This window comes from Sus scrofa, chromosome 11 (genome assembly GCF_000003025.6).
Source record: "Sus scrofa isolate TJ Tabasco breed Duroc chromosome 11, Sscrofa11.1, whole genome shotgun sequence".
In the NCBI taxonomy this organism is placed as follows: domain Eukaryota; kingdom Metazoa; phylum Chordata; class Mammalia; order Artiodactyla; family Suidae; genus Sus; species Sus scrofa.
Window position 1 is genome coordinate 5379802 of NC_010453.5, and position 14612 is coordinate 5394413.

The 14612-nt window shown below is 48.9% G+C and overlaps 1 protein-coding gene across 2 annotated transcripts in view; it reads right to left on the reverse strand.

The window, feature by feature from the left end:
- The window catches only part of FLT3 (fms related tyrosine kinase 3), an 84965-nt gene that overhangs the window by 9327 nt on the left and 61026 nt on the right, over positions 1 to 14612 (reverse strand). For both annotated transcript variants that reach the window (XM_021065521.1, XM_005668293.3), the window contains exons 16-20: positions 11536 to 11646; positions 10613 to 10766; positions 8995 to 9077; positions 7362 to 7489; positions 2724 to 2846 (exon numbers count right to left, since the gene is read on the reverse strand). In XM_021065521.1, coding sequence (XP_020921180.1) covers positions 2724 to 2846; positions 7362 to 7489; positions 8995 to 9077; positions 10613 to 10766; positions 11536 to 11646 — 599 coding nt within the window. The remainder of the gene's footprint in view (positions 1 to 2723; positions 2847 to 7361; positions 7490 to 8994; positions 9078 to 10612; positions 10767 to 11535; positions 11647 to 14612) is intronic.

A 14612-nucleotide genomic window follows, 5' to 3' on the forward strand; every position in this document is an offset into this window, starting at 1 on the left:
TCCTAAAGCAGCTGAATATTTGATTCAATACAGTTTAATTTCGTGCGTAACATTTATTCGGCATTTACCCTGGGTTTTGTTGGTTTATTCCCACCAGTTAGCAGGTAAGAGAGACAAGAGAATAATCCACCGTGGTCACACACAGACAGACTTGGGGCACAAAACATTCATATTCTGGAGTTACTGTCATGGCTCAGAGGAAACGAATCTGACTAGCATCCGTGAGGACGTGGGTTCGATCCCTGGCCTCATTCAGGGGGTTAAGGATCTGGTGTTGCTGTAGTGTAGGTGGCAGATGCAGCTCGGATCTGGTGTTGCTGTGGCTGGGGTGCAGGCTGGCAGATACAGCTCTGATTAGACCCCTAGCCTGGGAACCTCCATATGCCATGAGTGTCGCCCTAAAAAGACAACAAAAGAGAAAAGGAAAAAGAGAACATTCATGTTTTAACTTGTGCTGTGTAATCAGGAGCAAGTGGCGTTTCTGGGCCCGTCTCCTCCACCACGAATGGGCACTCTGAGGACTGAATGTCTGTAAAGCACTTAGAGTGGCCCTTAGCACCCGGTAAGCATGACATCAGCCTTCACTGTTACCGCTATGTCACGAGCAGGGACAATAAGGCAGAGAAAAAACAAAACTCACAAAAAGGAATAGCCGAAAAGAACAGGAGCCTAAATCCAGGTATTGTAAATTCTTAAAAACCACATACTCTTTCAATGACCGCCCATTTCTTCACCTGGCATTGAGCAATGCTCTCCTAGGTAACACAGGTAGATTCGGTGATGCTTTCTTTAGGTCTGCCTGTGCAACAGTAGCAGGATGACAAATAGGATGATGACATTTATTTATTTATTTGTCTTTCCTAGGGCCGCACCCCCAGCCCATGGAGGTTCCCAGGCCAGGGGTCAAATTGGAGCTGTAGCCTTTAGCCTACATCACAGCCACAGCCACGCCAGATCTGAGCTGCGTTTGCGACCCACACCACAGCTCATGGCAACACCGGATCCTTAACCCCTGAGCAAGGCCAGAGATCGAACCCACAAACTCATGGTCTCTAGTTGGATTCGTTTCCGCTGCGCCGTGACGGGAACTCCTCTTTTTTCTTTTTTTTTTTTTTTAAGTGTGGGTTGCACGCGAAGGTCCCTAATTGATAGAGGAGATGCTGTTTTGCTCAACTTTTATTACAAATCGAAAAGTCCCTGAATCTGCAGAAAAACCCTTTAAGAAAGCAAGCTGATAGGAGCAAGTTTTCTGAGGTCACCCTGACTTGAGAATGCACTGTAGGAGTTCCCGTCGTGGCTCAGCGGCTAACAAACCCAACTAGTATCCATGAGGACTCCGGTTCAATCCCTGGCCTTGTTCAGTGGGTTAAGGATCCAGCGTTGCTGTGGCTGTAGTGTAAGCCGGCAGCTACAGCTCTGACTGGACCCCTAGCCTGGGACCCTCCATGTGCTACTGGAACGGCCCTAAAAAGACAAGAAAGAAAGAAAGAGAGAGAGAGAGAGAGAGAGAGAGAGAGAGAAGAGAAGAGAGAAAGAAAGAGAGAAAGAGAGAAAGAAAGAAAGAAAGAGAGAAAGAGAGAAAGAAAGAAAGAGAGAGAGAGAAAGAAAGAGAAAGAAAGAAAGAAAGAAAGGAAGAAGGAAGGAAGGAAGAAAGAAAAGAAGAAGGAAGGAAGGAAGGAAGGAAAGAAAGAAAAGAAAGAAAGAAAGAAAGAAAGAAAGGAAGGAAGGAAAGAAAGAAAGAGAGAAAGAAAGAGAGAAAGAAAGAGAGAGAGAAAGAAAGAAAGAAAGAAAGAAAGAAAGAAAGAAAGAAAGAAGGAAGGAAGAAAGAAAAGAAGAAGGAAGGAAGGAAGGAAGGAAAGAAAGAAAAGAAAGAAAGAAAGAAAGAAAGAAAGGAAGGAAGGAAAGAAAGAAAGAGAGAAAGAAAGAAAGAGAGAAAGAAAGAGAGAGAGAAAGAAAGAAAGAAAGAAAGAAAGAAAGAAGGAAGGAAGGAAGGAAGGAAAGAAAGAAAAGAAAGAAAGAAAGAAAGAAAGAAAGGAAGGAAGAAAGAAAACAATGCACTACAAAGAATAGATAAGCAATGAAGTCCTACTGTACAGCACAGCGAACTATACCCAATCTCTTGGGATAGAACATGATGGAAGATAGTATGAGAAAAAAAATGTATATATGTGTATGACTGGGTCACTCTGACGTACAGCAGAAATTGACACAGCACTGTAAATCAACTGTACTCTAATAACAAAATTAAATTTAAAAATAAATAGAAAAATGAAAAAAATAGACCTTGGGGTACAACTAAATATAGACCTTGGTGGGGGAGGGGGGTGAGTTCCCATTGTGGCTCAGTGGTTAAAGAACCCGACCAGTATCCATGAGGGCTCTGGTTCCATCCCTGGCCTCACTCAGTGGGTTAAGGATCTGGTGTTGCTGTGAGCTGTGGTATAGGTTGCAGAGGCGACTCAGATCCTGAGCTGCTGTGGCTGTGGTGTAGGCTGGCGGCTATAGCTCCGATTCAACCCCTAGCCTGGGAACCTCCATATGTCATGAGTGCGGCCCTAAAAAGACAAAAAAAAAAAAAAAAAAAAAAAAGACCTTGGGGTGCAATTAAAACACCGGAAAAAAAAAAAAAAAAAAAAAAAAAAAAAAAAGCACTACACTGACGGCAGGTGTTTAGATGAACAATGACCGAACCCAAAACAACGGTATAAAACTGGAAACCTCACATTGCCCCGGATCACGTAGTTGGAGTCACTCATGATGTCGCGAGCCAGGCCAAAGTCACCGATCTTCACCACTTTCCCGTGGGTCACCAGGACGTTCCTGGCTGCCAGGTCTCTGTGAACGCACTATAAAGAAAGAAACGGCAGTGTCACTGACCGCGGTGTCTAGGGTCACGAGGGCCGCCTCTCGTCCCGTTTCAAGGTCGGTAGGAGCGACGGGACAGCAGTACATGTCATCAAGGCGTCTCAGCTCTCGAGGGCCGTGAGCGGTCATCCCGATGGGTAGCAAAGGGGGCGAACGATTCTTCAGCTGCTGTGGCTGCAGCTGCTGGTGCTGCTCATGGAACATTCCTGGGGGTCGAAGGGGCCCCGTTCTGAGAAAGGAAGTCCCACCTAGCCAGGTGCTGCATCTTGTTATAAACACGAGACGCAACGAGAGGGCCCTCTGCTGAGCTCCCTGTGCGGTGCTCAAGCACCTTTCCGGTGCAGGTGGAGGCAATACTATCTCTTCTGACTGGAAAACAGCTTTGGCGATAAAATGGCAAAATATTCTTTAAAAATTCGGGAACATACTAGAAGTTTGGGAAGGTGGCCTAAAGTGGAATTAGAAGCAGCTCCTGCCAGAATGGAGGTGATGTGACTTGAATTTGAGTGGTCTGTCCAGAAAATTAACTCCGTGGAGAAAGACTTTAAAAGGAACAGGGCAGGAGTTCCCAGTGTGGCCAAATAGGATCGGTGGCATCTCTGGAGCACTGGGATGCAAGTCCAGTCCCCCGCCCGGCACAGTGGGTTAAGGATCCAGCATTGCTGCAGCTGCAGTGTAGGGCACAACTGCAGCTCCGATCTGATCCCTGGCCCGGGGACTCCATATGCCATGGGGGCAGCCAAATAAGAAAACCAAACAAAAAATAAACCAGACACTGGAAGCAAAGACCCAAGGACTCACTTCAATCTTTAACAAAGAAAAGCCAAAGCCGTCAAGGCTGGGATCCCTCTAGCTCTCCCACCCCTGGGTCCATGCTCCATCCACAGCCACACTCCACCCACTGGACCACCAGGCCTGCCGCCTGCTTCCGTCTCTGCTCATCTGCCCCAGCTCCTTGGCCTGAGCCCGAGGTGACCTGCAGAGAGGTGACTTGACCCCTTGGCGGATCTGCTCCTGTCTGGCAGCCGGTCCTCCTTCAGGTCCCGCCGCCTGTGACTTCTGCGTCACCCCCCCACAGCCATTCCCCCTCGGCCACACCCTCCCCTGGGCCACTGCATCCACACCTAAGGATGCCACTGCCCTCCCCCAATCTCTGTTTCCAGCGCAGACATTTCTCGGGGCTTCAGGCAGGAAGAGCCAAGCACCTGCTGGACTGCTGGCCTCTGTGACCCAGTGAAGCCACCTCCCAACCTTTCTCAACAAACCTCCCTGATTCTAGGTTCCCGACCCCATCCCAGGTTCCCTGCTGGTTTCTCTTTTCCTCCAAAAGTCTCCTCCAGCCCCGGCATGAACTCCTTCTGGACGCCTTTTCCGCAGGGCCTCCCCTCCCCCGGGTCTGACATGCCTGCGTCTCCCCCGAGTTGCCAGAACTTAGTTGAACGCAATATTTCCTGGATGACCCTGTCATCTGGGATTTGCTGCTGCCACCCCCACCCCCTTCAAGGATAAGATCTGTGTCTGTGTCCTGGCGCCTGTGTCACCGTGCCGGCCTGGCCCGTGCTCAGGTGATGCTGGATGGAGTCACAGAGCCTTAGAGGGACCTGAGAGGCAGCCAGAGAAGATGGGAGAAAAGGTGAACGGGAGACAGTGACAGGGTGACTCAGAGGGGACAGCCTAAAGGAAAACCAGGGGAGGGGGTCCAAGACGCCGGACATTCTTCACAACACCCGTATTAGCACCTGCCCTGGGGAGAAAGGCAGAGCCCCTTGACCCCAAGTTGGGAGGAGTTTGAGTGTTTCCTTAGCAACAGGCAGCAAACCGGGCCAGTCGATCCAGGCAGATGCCCGCGGACCTCTGTAAAGACACTGGTGACGGCTCCGCTGTAGGTGCACAGGGGACAGCAGGGGACAGACGCCAACCGCGGAGGGAAGAAGGGGAGAGGAATGTGCCTGGGGGACGAGGCGGGGACAGGCCTGTGAGACAGCGATTTTCTTGACCAGCAAGTAAGGACGCCGAATGTGGAAAAGAAAAGAAGGCAGCGTGCACTTTCAGTATCTGTGAGAAACAAATCCTACCTTGGGAATCTCTTTGGGGTTGTAGGAAATAGAGGTTAATCTGGAGAGAATGGACTTTTATTTTATTTTTGCTTTTTAGGGCCACGCTCGAGGCACATGGAGGGTTCCAGGCTAGGGGTTGAATCGGAGCAGCTCATGGCAACGTCAGATCCTTAACCCACTGAGCAAGGCCAGGGATCAAACCCGCAACCTCATGGTTCCTAGTCGGATTTGTTACCCACTGCGCCACGATGGGAACTCCCCGAGAATGGGCTTTTAAACATTGACTCTCTCCTATATGAACAAATAGAACGCATTTAATAAAGTTTCACAGGGGAAGCCAGGAGGGGCTGGGGTGGGAGAAAGAAATTAGGAGTTGGGGGTTAACAGATACACACTACTTTATATAAAACAGATGACCAACAGGGTGCTATGTATAGCACAGGGAACTATAATCAATACCCTGTGATAGGAGTTCCCTTCGTGGCTCAGTGGTTAATGAACCCGACTAGGACCCATGAGGATGTGGGTTCGATCCCTGGCCTCGCTCATTGGGTTAAGGATCTGGTGTTGCCATGAGCCGTGGTGGAGGTCGAAAACATGGCTTGGATCCCGAGTTGCTGTGGCTGTGGTGTAGGCTGGTGGCTACAGCTCCAATTTGACCCCTAGCCTGGGAACCTCCATATGGCCCTAAAAAGACAAAAAGACAAGGAAAAAATAAAGAAAAATCCTGTGATAAACCATAATGGAAAAGAATATGAAAAAAAATACATAGAAATATATATAACTAATCACGGAATCTAACACAACATTGCAAAACAACTATATTTCAATTTAAAAAAACAAATAAAAATTGGAGTTCCCCAACGGCCTCGCAGTTAAAGATCTAGTATTGTCAGAGTTGTGGCATGGTTCAATCCCTGGTCTGAGAATTTCTGCACACTGCAGGCATGGCCGGGGAAAAAAAAAAAAAGAATGAATAAATGAATAAATAAAATTTTCAAAAATTAATAAAGTTTCACAGGTTCTTCATGCAGACCTCACACGTTTCTGGTTTATCTCAACGTGTTTCATGGCTTAGTTGCTCTTGTGAATAGAATTTTTTCCCATTCTTCAAAGCTATTATGTCACATTAATAGTTTTCTTTCTTTTTTTTTTTTTTTGCTTTTTAGGGGCATACCCGCAGCATATAGAGGTTCCCAGGCTAGGGGTCGAATCGGAGCTGCAGCTGCAGAAATGCAGGATCTGAGCCGCATCTGAGACCTATAGCACAGCTCACAGCAATGCCAGATTCTTAACCCACTGAGCAAGGCCAGGAATTGAACCCGCAACCTCATGGTTACTAGTTGGACTCATTTCTGCTCCGCCACAATGGGAACTCCATCTTTTTCTCTCTCTCTCGTATTTTTTTAATGGCTGCATCCATGGTATACGGAAATTCCCGGGCCGGGGACTGCATTCCAGCCATGGCTGTGACCTACACCCCAGCTGCAGCAATGCCGGATCCTTGAACCCACCGTGCCAGGCTGGGGATGGAACCCTCACCTCCGCAGCAACCCAAGCCACTGCACTCAGATTCTTAACCCACTGCACTGCAGTGGGAACGCCAACCTTTTTCTTAAAACTGAACGTCTACCTATATTCAAGACAGTAAATTTTTAAAGAAAAAAAAAAACAACTGAAGTGATTCCAGTCAGGGAGAAAGAGGAGAGAGGAAGCAAAGAGAGGGGTGTGGAAGAGAGGATAAAACTAGGACACTCAAAGGGAAAGAGGAGAGAAAAGGTGGAGAAATAAAGAAAAGACAGTGGAAGGTAGAAAAACGAGGACAGAAAGTCGCCTTCTGAAGGGCTGTAACAGCTTAGAGGCAGCAGAGGCTGCAAGCGTCAGGGAACAGCAGGGCTGAAAGAATATTACAGAAAGGATGCAAAATTGGGCATAGAGTCCCTGGTGGGCAGAGGCTCCGAGGTCTTCCCGTCACAGCCCGGGTGGATGTGGGATTAGCTGGCTCACAGCAGATGCTTGCAAAAGACGCAGGCGCCCAGGAGAGCGCCCGGGGTTTGAACCTCCACTCAGCCCCTGGGGCAAATGCCTGCACGCAGGACACCGCCTGACGACCCGAAATGCAGGTCCCACATGGCTGCACCTGGTCTTGAGGAGGGATTCCCGAAGACCTCTTATCTGGAAGCTTCAGCGGACTCTGACAGCCTGGAAGGGCTGTGAGCACCATTATCCACTAAGGCAGCCCAGCTCTTACACTAATTAGGCAAGAGCCCAAGGACCATCCTAGGCGAGTCCAACGGGGAAAGGCAGACTTTCGGGGCTACAGGATAAAATAAACACGCAAAACAAAAAACAAAAAACAAAAAACCAAACCAAACCCACCCACATTTCTTTTTCAGAATTATCTTGTGGTTGCGAGCTTCCTCTTTAAAAAGAGCTTACCGACTTAAATTCCAGAAATTCCATCCCTTTGGCCACTTGATAGGCAAAGCAAAGAAGGTCTTCAAAGGTGAGGACATTCAAGTCCTCTTCCTCCTCCAGCCTTTTCTGGTTTTCGTATTCAATTTCATCTGTAAAACAGAACCAGTCCTCATTTTTGGCAAAATGCAAAAAAGTAGCCTTATTGAGGCAGGGGAGGGAATTAAGAGTTGCAAACTATGATATTTAAAATAAGCTACAAGGGGAGTTCCCCTTGTGGCTCAGTGGTTAATGAACCCGACCGGGATCCGTAAGGACTTGGGTTCGATCCCTGGCCTCGCTCAGTGGGTTAAGGATCTGGCGTTGCCATGAGCGGTGGTGTAGGTCGCAGACGCAGCTGGGATTCCGCACATGATTGTGGCTGTGGTGCAGGCCGGCAGCTACAGCTCCGATTCGACCCCTAGCCTGGGAACCTTCATATGCCCTGAAAAGCCAAAAAAAAAACCAAACAAAAAAAACCAAACCCAAAGTAAAATAAAATAAGCTTCAAGGATATATTGCACAACATAGGGAACACAGCCAGTAGTCTGTGATAATTATAAATGGAGTATGGAGTATACCCTTTAAAAATTGTGCATTACGTCTTGTGCATATGTAACATATAATATTGCATATCAGCTACATTTCAATTAAAAAATAAAATCTCTGTGATCACGTCCCATACACAGGGGGCTGTCACATGGCCTTCCTGGTAGCCCTAGGGCTGACCTATTTATGCAGAGAATTGGGCAGCCCAGGAAGGGTCACGCTCTTTGGTTACAGGAGGGAATTCTCCAGCTGCTCTGCTGATGCACAGCCCAGAGAGGCGGGGGTTGCAGGTGCTTTTCTTCTGTGCTAGGTGGCTGTGTCACTTTGTGGGAAGGAATTACACTTCTCTACCACATTTCATCAACTGTCTGTGCACTTCATGTTCCTCCAGGTAAACCTTCTAAGAGTCCTACAAGGAAATCCGATTAGCCCCATTTTACACACGAGAAAAGCGGGGCTCCATTGTCCAAAGTCACTCCATCAGAAAGTGAAGGAACCAGAAGCTAAGCCAACTGCTGTCTGACTCCAGATGGCTCCCATTAATTTGTGACTTTTAAAAAGGATAACCCGACAAATAAAACAGCCCCCGGTGTTTATCAGCTGAAACACTGAGTTAAAATTCACAACACATAAACAGGTGGCTTCTCACGAGCTTTAAAGCAGATATGAATTAATAAAGCCTGTAGATGACATCTGCAAAGAAGAATATGCTTGGCAGTTACACACTTTTAAAAAACAGCTAACACCAAACTCTAGTATCCACTTCTATTTTATTTTATTTTATTTTGCTTTTTAGGGCCGCACTTGCGGCATGTGGAGGTTCCCAGGCTAGGGGTCAAATAGGAGCTGTAGCCTCTGGCCTGCACCACAGCCACAGCAACGCCAGATCCGAGCCGCATCTGCGACCTACACCACAGGTCAGGGCAACGCTGGATCCTTAACCCACTGAGCGAGGCCAGGGATCGAACCCACAACCTCATGGTTCCTAGTCGGATTCGTTTCTGCTGCACCGTGACGGGAACTCCTCCATTTCTATTTTAAAGTGTCACTACTTAGAATAAGATATTACCTTCAGATTGAAATGAATTCCCATTGAATCCTGAGATAGGATCCGAGTCTGGGTGTATTTGAACTTCTCTTGAACCCGGCATACTATTAAAAAAAAGTCATTTCATTATTTACATTCTTCTTCTGAGTAGACATTTAAAAACACACAAGTCATCAAAGAAATGAATTCCACTTATAAATTTATTTTTTAAATGAAAAGCATAGCATCGACTTGTCCTCTTTGTGTGTGCGTGGACCTTAAAAATATCTGTGTAACTGAACTTGCCGGTCTAGCCAGGATAAGAGGACCCCCCTCAAGCCTTCTCACGACCCTATGAACTGGGTGACCAAGTCGCAGTTTATAAAAGAGCAATTAGGCCGGGTGAGATAAATATGAGTTGCTGACATCACAAAGCCACTAAAGAGTGTGACCAGCTCTCCGACCTCTTCCTCAACTCAGCCCCCTTTCCGTGTACAAGCTCATGTACTGCAGATCTTCTGTAGGGACCTCTAAGTGTTTCATCATCCTTTTCTTTGTTCAAGTTGGCCTTGGTTAAGCTCATGTCTTTTCTCCGTGAAATTAACAAACGGGAATAAGGATGATGTCTTTTCCGGGGGACTGTGTATGCATTCTATACAGACAGGGATTCAGTGGATTCCAGCCTATCAGCGGACCCCAATCACAAGGTCCACATCTTTAGAAAGTGGCTGAATGCTCCCAGACCCCACATATTTCCGTAGTAATTGCTCCCATGCACTGAATTCCCTGCTGACTGGAGTGGACCAAAGGCGATGCAGTGCCCAGCGTCGTTGTCACTAACCAAGGCGTGCTGGTCACACATGGACTCTCTGTTCTAGAACACCGATGACTTTACAGAAGCCTCTCAGTTTTGGCGTATGAACTGAGAAGTGAGTGTAAACGGGAAAACTGGTGTGACTCGGTTAAGGGCAGCTCCATGCGGCCCCCGGCTTTAAGATGCTGGGTTTCTGTCTCAGCTCCAGAAGGCCAGAGGCACGTGCTGAAACATCCATGCTAAGAAAACAGGGAATCCCAAAGGCATCCTCCAAAAGGGCCCCCCATACAGATAAAAGTCTCTAAAAATCTGCCTTTAGGAAAAGGGAGCATTTTCATGTAAGCGGGAAGCAGGAATGTCCTGCAGGTTGAGGCGACAATCCATCAGCGTGCCTGTGAATTCATTCAGAAAAGAGTGCTACAGAGCGACGTTCAGGCTGCTGGCAGCAAATGTCCAGGGAGGAGGATGAGCTTCCCACCAAACCTGCAGCCCTCTCAGAACCAAGAGTCACTCAAGATCCCACAGACGGCAGGATACGCAACACAGAGCATAGAGACAAGTGCTATCCTGACTTCCTTTGTCCCCATCCTCAAGGCAAGCCACCCACCCTCATTTTTTAAAATCTCATTTATGAACTTAGAGCTCTTTTGCGCAATTTTCCCAGGACCTGCACTTTTTATGACTATGCCAAGGGCTTTGGGAAGAGTGTCTGCTCTTTCTATCCCAATACCCACGTGTTAACCAGGAGGCCTCAAAGCCTGAATGACACACCTTTCCTCAACCTGCGTGTACGTCTCGGGGGGAGCCCATCATGTGTAATTATGAAACCATGCCCCCGTCTCTTACCTGGAATTTGGGTGTGATTGGAAAGTAGGATAAAAACTGAAATTATGTTCCTTGAAAATCTCGGTCCATGTCCTATGAAATTTCTCTCTTTTACTTCTTAGATAGTTGAGAAGATCACCGTAGCAACAATATTCAAAAATCAAGTAAATGGGCCCTGAAATAGTGACAGTTTTAATGACCGGTGTAGAAACACCAAGCACTTTTTTCAGACATCTGTGGAGCAGAAAACACACTCTATGCAAACTCCCTCCTCCCCGGACTTTGGGAGAACACGACTTTCTCTGACTTAGCTCTTCTTGCACTTTAATTAATTAATTAATTTCTAGCCCCGCCCTGGGCATGGGGAAGTTCACCAGCCAGGGCTCAAACCCACACTCTAGCAGTAACCAGAGCCACCACAGTGACCACCCCAGATCCTTAACCCTCTGAGCCACCAGGGAACCCCTCTTCTTGCACTTTCCATTCAATTTCAGCCTTTTGCTCCAGCTCCTCTGGAAGCTGTCTTTCCTGCCTTCCACGTTGGTTCTTGTTGTACACATGGCCTCACCGGTACCCACCGGCCACCTGGGTTCTCCACGTGGCAGCCGGGGAATGACAGGCCACCTACACTGCAAGCACTTGGTCACCACGTGCGCACCTGCTGTTTCTGAGGAGGAAGAAATCCCTCCCTAGTCACCTCTTCTTCTTCTTCTTTTTTTCCCTTTTCTTTTTAGGGCCGCATGTGAGGCATATGGAAGGTCCCTGGGTAGGGCTGGACCTGGGGTTGCACCTGCCAGCCCTATGCCACCCAACTGACCCTCGAGACCTCAATGCAGGATGCCACTTGGGTTTGGGGCCCCGCTGTGACTGAGAAAAGGAGGACAAATGTCCTCCTTGTCTTCAGGCCAACATGTCCTCGGGGGGTGGGGGGGGGGACGGGTTACCTGACAGGGTGCAGGCGCCCAGCAGGTTCACTATATTCTCATGGCTGCCCAGGTGGGTCATCATTTTGAGTTCAGACATGAGAGCCTCTCGTTCCGAGCTGTCTGCTTTTTCTGTCCACAGAAGAGCATCACAAACGTAAGAGGGAGGTGAAACAGGTATCTCAGGTTATTTACTAAATTACACTTTTCCTCAGTTCACAGCAGATTTGCCTACGTTTTATTATTTATTTATTTATTTATTTATTTATTTTTGGCCATGTGGGTGGCATGCCTAAGCTCCCAGGCCAGGAACCTACAGCCGTGATGTGCCCTGCCGCCCCAACAACGCCAGATCCTTCAACCGCCAGGCCCCTAGGGAACCCCATGCGCGCAAGTTTTAAAGTACATAAAGTGACACCCGCATTTTGAACAATCATACCCTGTGTTTTAAGACAGAATGTCAACGATCGTAGCAGGAAAGTTGCATCGTATAATGTGCCTTTCTACAGGAGTTTCTCTACTAAAAGAAAACTTTAGAATTGACCCTCAAAAAATAAAATGAGACAAAATAATAATTATACATGATTTTCCTCCACAGTAGAAGTTAATAGATATGCTTAGAAATACACGTTTTTTCTTTTTTTTTTTTGGTCTTTTTAGGGCCGCACCCACAGTATATGGGGGCTCCCAGGCTAGGGGTCGAATATGAGCTGCAGCTGCCACAGGATCTGAAACCGGTCTGTGACCTACGCCACAGCTCATGGCAACACCGGACCCTTAACCCACTGAGCGAGGCCAGGGATCCGCATGGAGGCTAGTTGGGGTCCTTACCACAGAGCTGCAATGGGAACTCCTATACCTTTTTTTTTTTTTTTTGACTCTTGGATTTGTTGAAGTCATAGACGGACAAGATGGGAAGGTCTGTGAGGGTGCGTGGCTCCAGGAGTGGCCCTCAGAACTAGACGCTCCACTCTGTCCGTGGGTCCAGGGCGAGAAGGTCCAAGAGAACCGAGTTCTCAAGAGACTCATTCGCCCATAACGAGGAACAAGGCCCAGGAGGCGGGACGGTGTCCACCTTAGAAGCATAACGGGGAGTTCCCACCGTGGCGCAGCGGTTAACGAATCCGACTGGGAACCATGAGGTTGCGGGTTCGGTCCCTGCCCTTGCTCAGTGGGTTAACGATCCGGCATTGCTGTGAGCTGTGATGTAGGTTGCAGACGCGGCTCGGATCCCGCATTGCTGTGGCTCTGGTGTAGGCCAGTGTCTGCAGCTCCGATTCGACCCCTAGCCTGGGAACCTCCATATGCCGCGGGAGCGGCCCAAGAAATAGCAAAAAAAAAAAAAGAAGCATAACGGGGAGGTAGGTAGTGGGGACGCCAAGGTCTCATGTCACGGAGACTAACGTGCCCAGGGTGTCAGGACGGCCCTGCCCAGAGGGGCTGGAGCCCTAGAGGCCAGGGCCGGGTCACTGGACCTCGGTCTCCAGGCCTCCAGCTCTCTGTTGACACAGGCTCTGCTACAGAGGAACTGATCTTTATAGTCAATGTCCAAGTGCCGCTATTTTGTCCTGGAAGACAGGCAGCCTTTACGCAGCTTTGCCAGAGCTTTCATGCCATCACCTCTGACCAGCCTGAGCTGTGAGGGACATCTTTACTTCTGTCACTTGGCTAGGGGGTGACATCCTTCAACACGTGCACTGGGACCCACTGTCTCCCACAACTTCACGGTTAAAAGGATTCGTGGCTTTCTTTTTTTTTTTTTTTTTTTTTTTTTGTCTTTTGTCTTTTTAGGGCCGCACCCACGGCATATGCAGGTTCCCAGGCTAGGGGTCGAATCATAGCTGCACCTGCTGGCCTACACCACAGCCTCGGCAACGTGGGATCCTTAACCCACTGAGCGAGACCAGGGATTGAGCCCTCGTCCTCATGGATACTAGTTGGGTTCGATACCCACTGAGCCACGACGGGAAGGCCAGATTTGTGCCTTTTAATTGCCTGGGTCTTATTCCTTGTCACCAAAATAGTGCATTTTATGACGTGCTTAACTTTTTCAAAGCACTGTCACCTTACCATTCCTGTCTTTCATTCATTTACTCAGTCATTCATTCAGCAAGTATTTACTGAGCGCCTCCTATGAGGCCATGAGCCAGGCCTTGGGGAATAAATGATAGGAAGACACAGCCCCTGTCTTCCTGGAGCTTGGAGCCTCCAGGAAAAGGCAGTCAAGTCAATGAACAGCCACAATGTAGTGTCACAGATGCCAGGTGGAAGATGAACGTAGGGCGCCGTCCCGCACGAGAGGGACACCTAAGCCAGCCTTAGGGAGGGTGGGGAAGGGGACACCAAATGCCTACGCTGAGCCCCGAGGGAAAAACAGGAGTCCACCAAGTGAATCCGCGGTGGGAAGGGAGGAGACCATTCCATCTTGAAGAAAACAGGACAGACCAAGATCAAGAAAGAGGACAGCGCAGCAGAACAGGTGGAGCCACCCTCTTGAGGCTTATACACTTCGGTGGCAGCTGAGACTTTAATTAAATCGTTAAACAAACATGTAATCATAGTTGTGATCAATTTCAGGGGGAGAAAGAGCCAGAGCACCTAGCAAGGAACTGGCGCTCATCCGAGGCGAGGGAGGCGTCCCCGAGGAAGTGGCCTTTGAGCTGAGACCTGCGGGAGGAGTGGGAGATGAGGGCCTGGAAGGGGATGGGGAAGCGGAAGCAGGGCCTGTGCAAAGGCCCTGAGGTGGGAGGGGGGTGCAGGGCTCCAGGGGAATCGAGGGGTGGCCGGGCTCCGCGCGCTGGGCTGTGAGGGGCCAGGCGAGCAGCACCCCATCAGCTGGGCCGTGTGTGGCCGTTCCGGAGAAACTGAATGCACCTGGAAACCTTAGGAGGACAATTCTGTGATCCACTTTGCGGTCCATAACCATCCCTTGGGCCTCTGAAGGAGGTAAGAGTGCTTACAGGGTCTTGATAGGCTAGTGCAGCTATTCGGAAGAGGCAGACCTGGGCTGGGGGCAGTCACAGAGATAAAGAAAGAGGATGGACTTGAGAGGCACCGAGCAGGAGACCGGATAGGAACAGCTGATGGGGAGTTAGCGG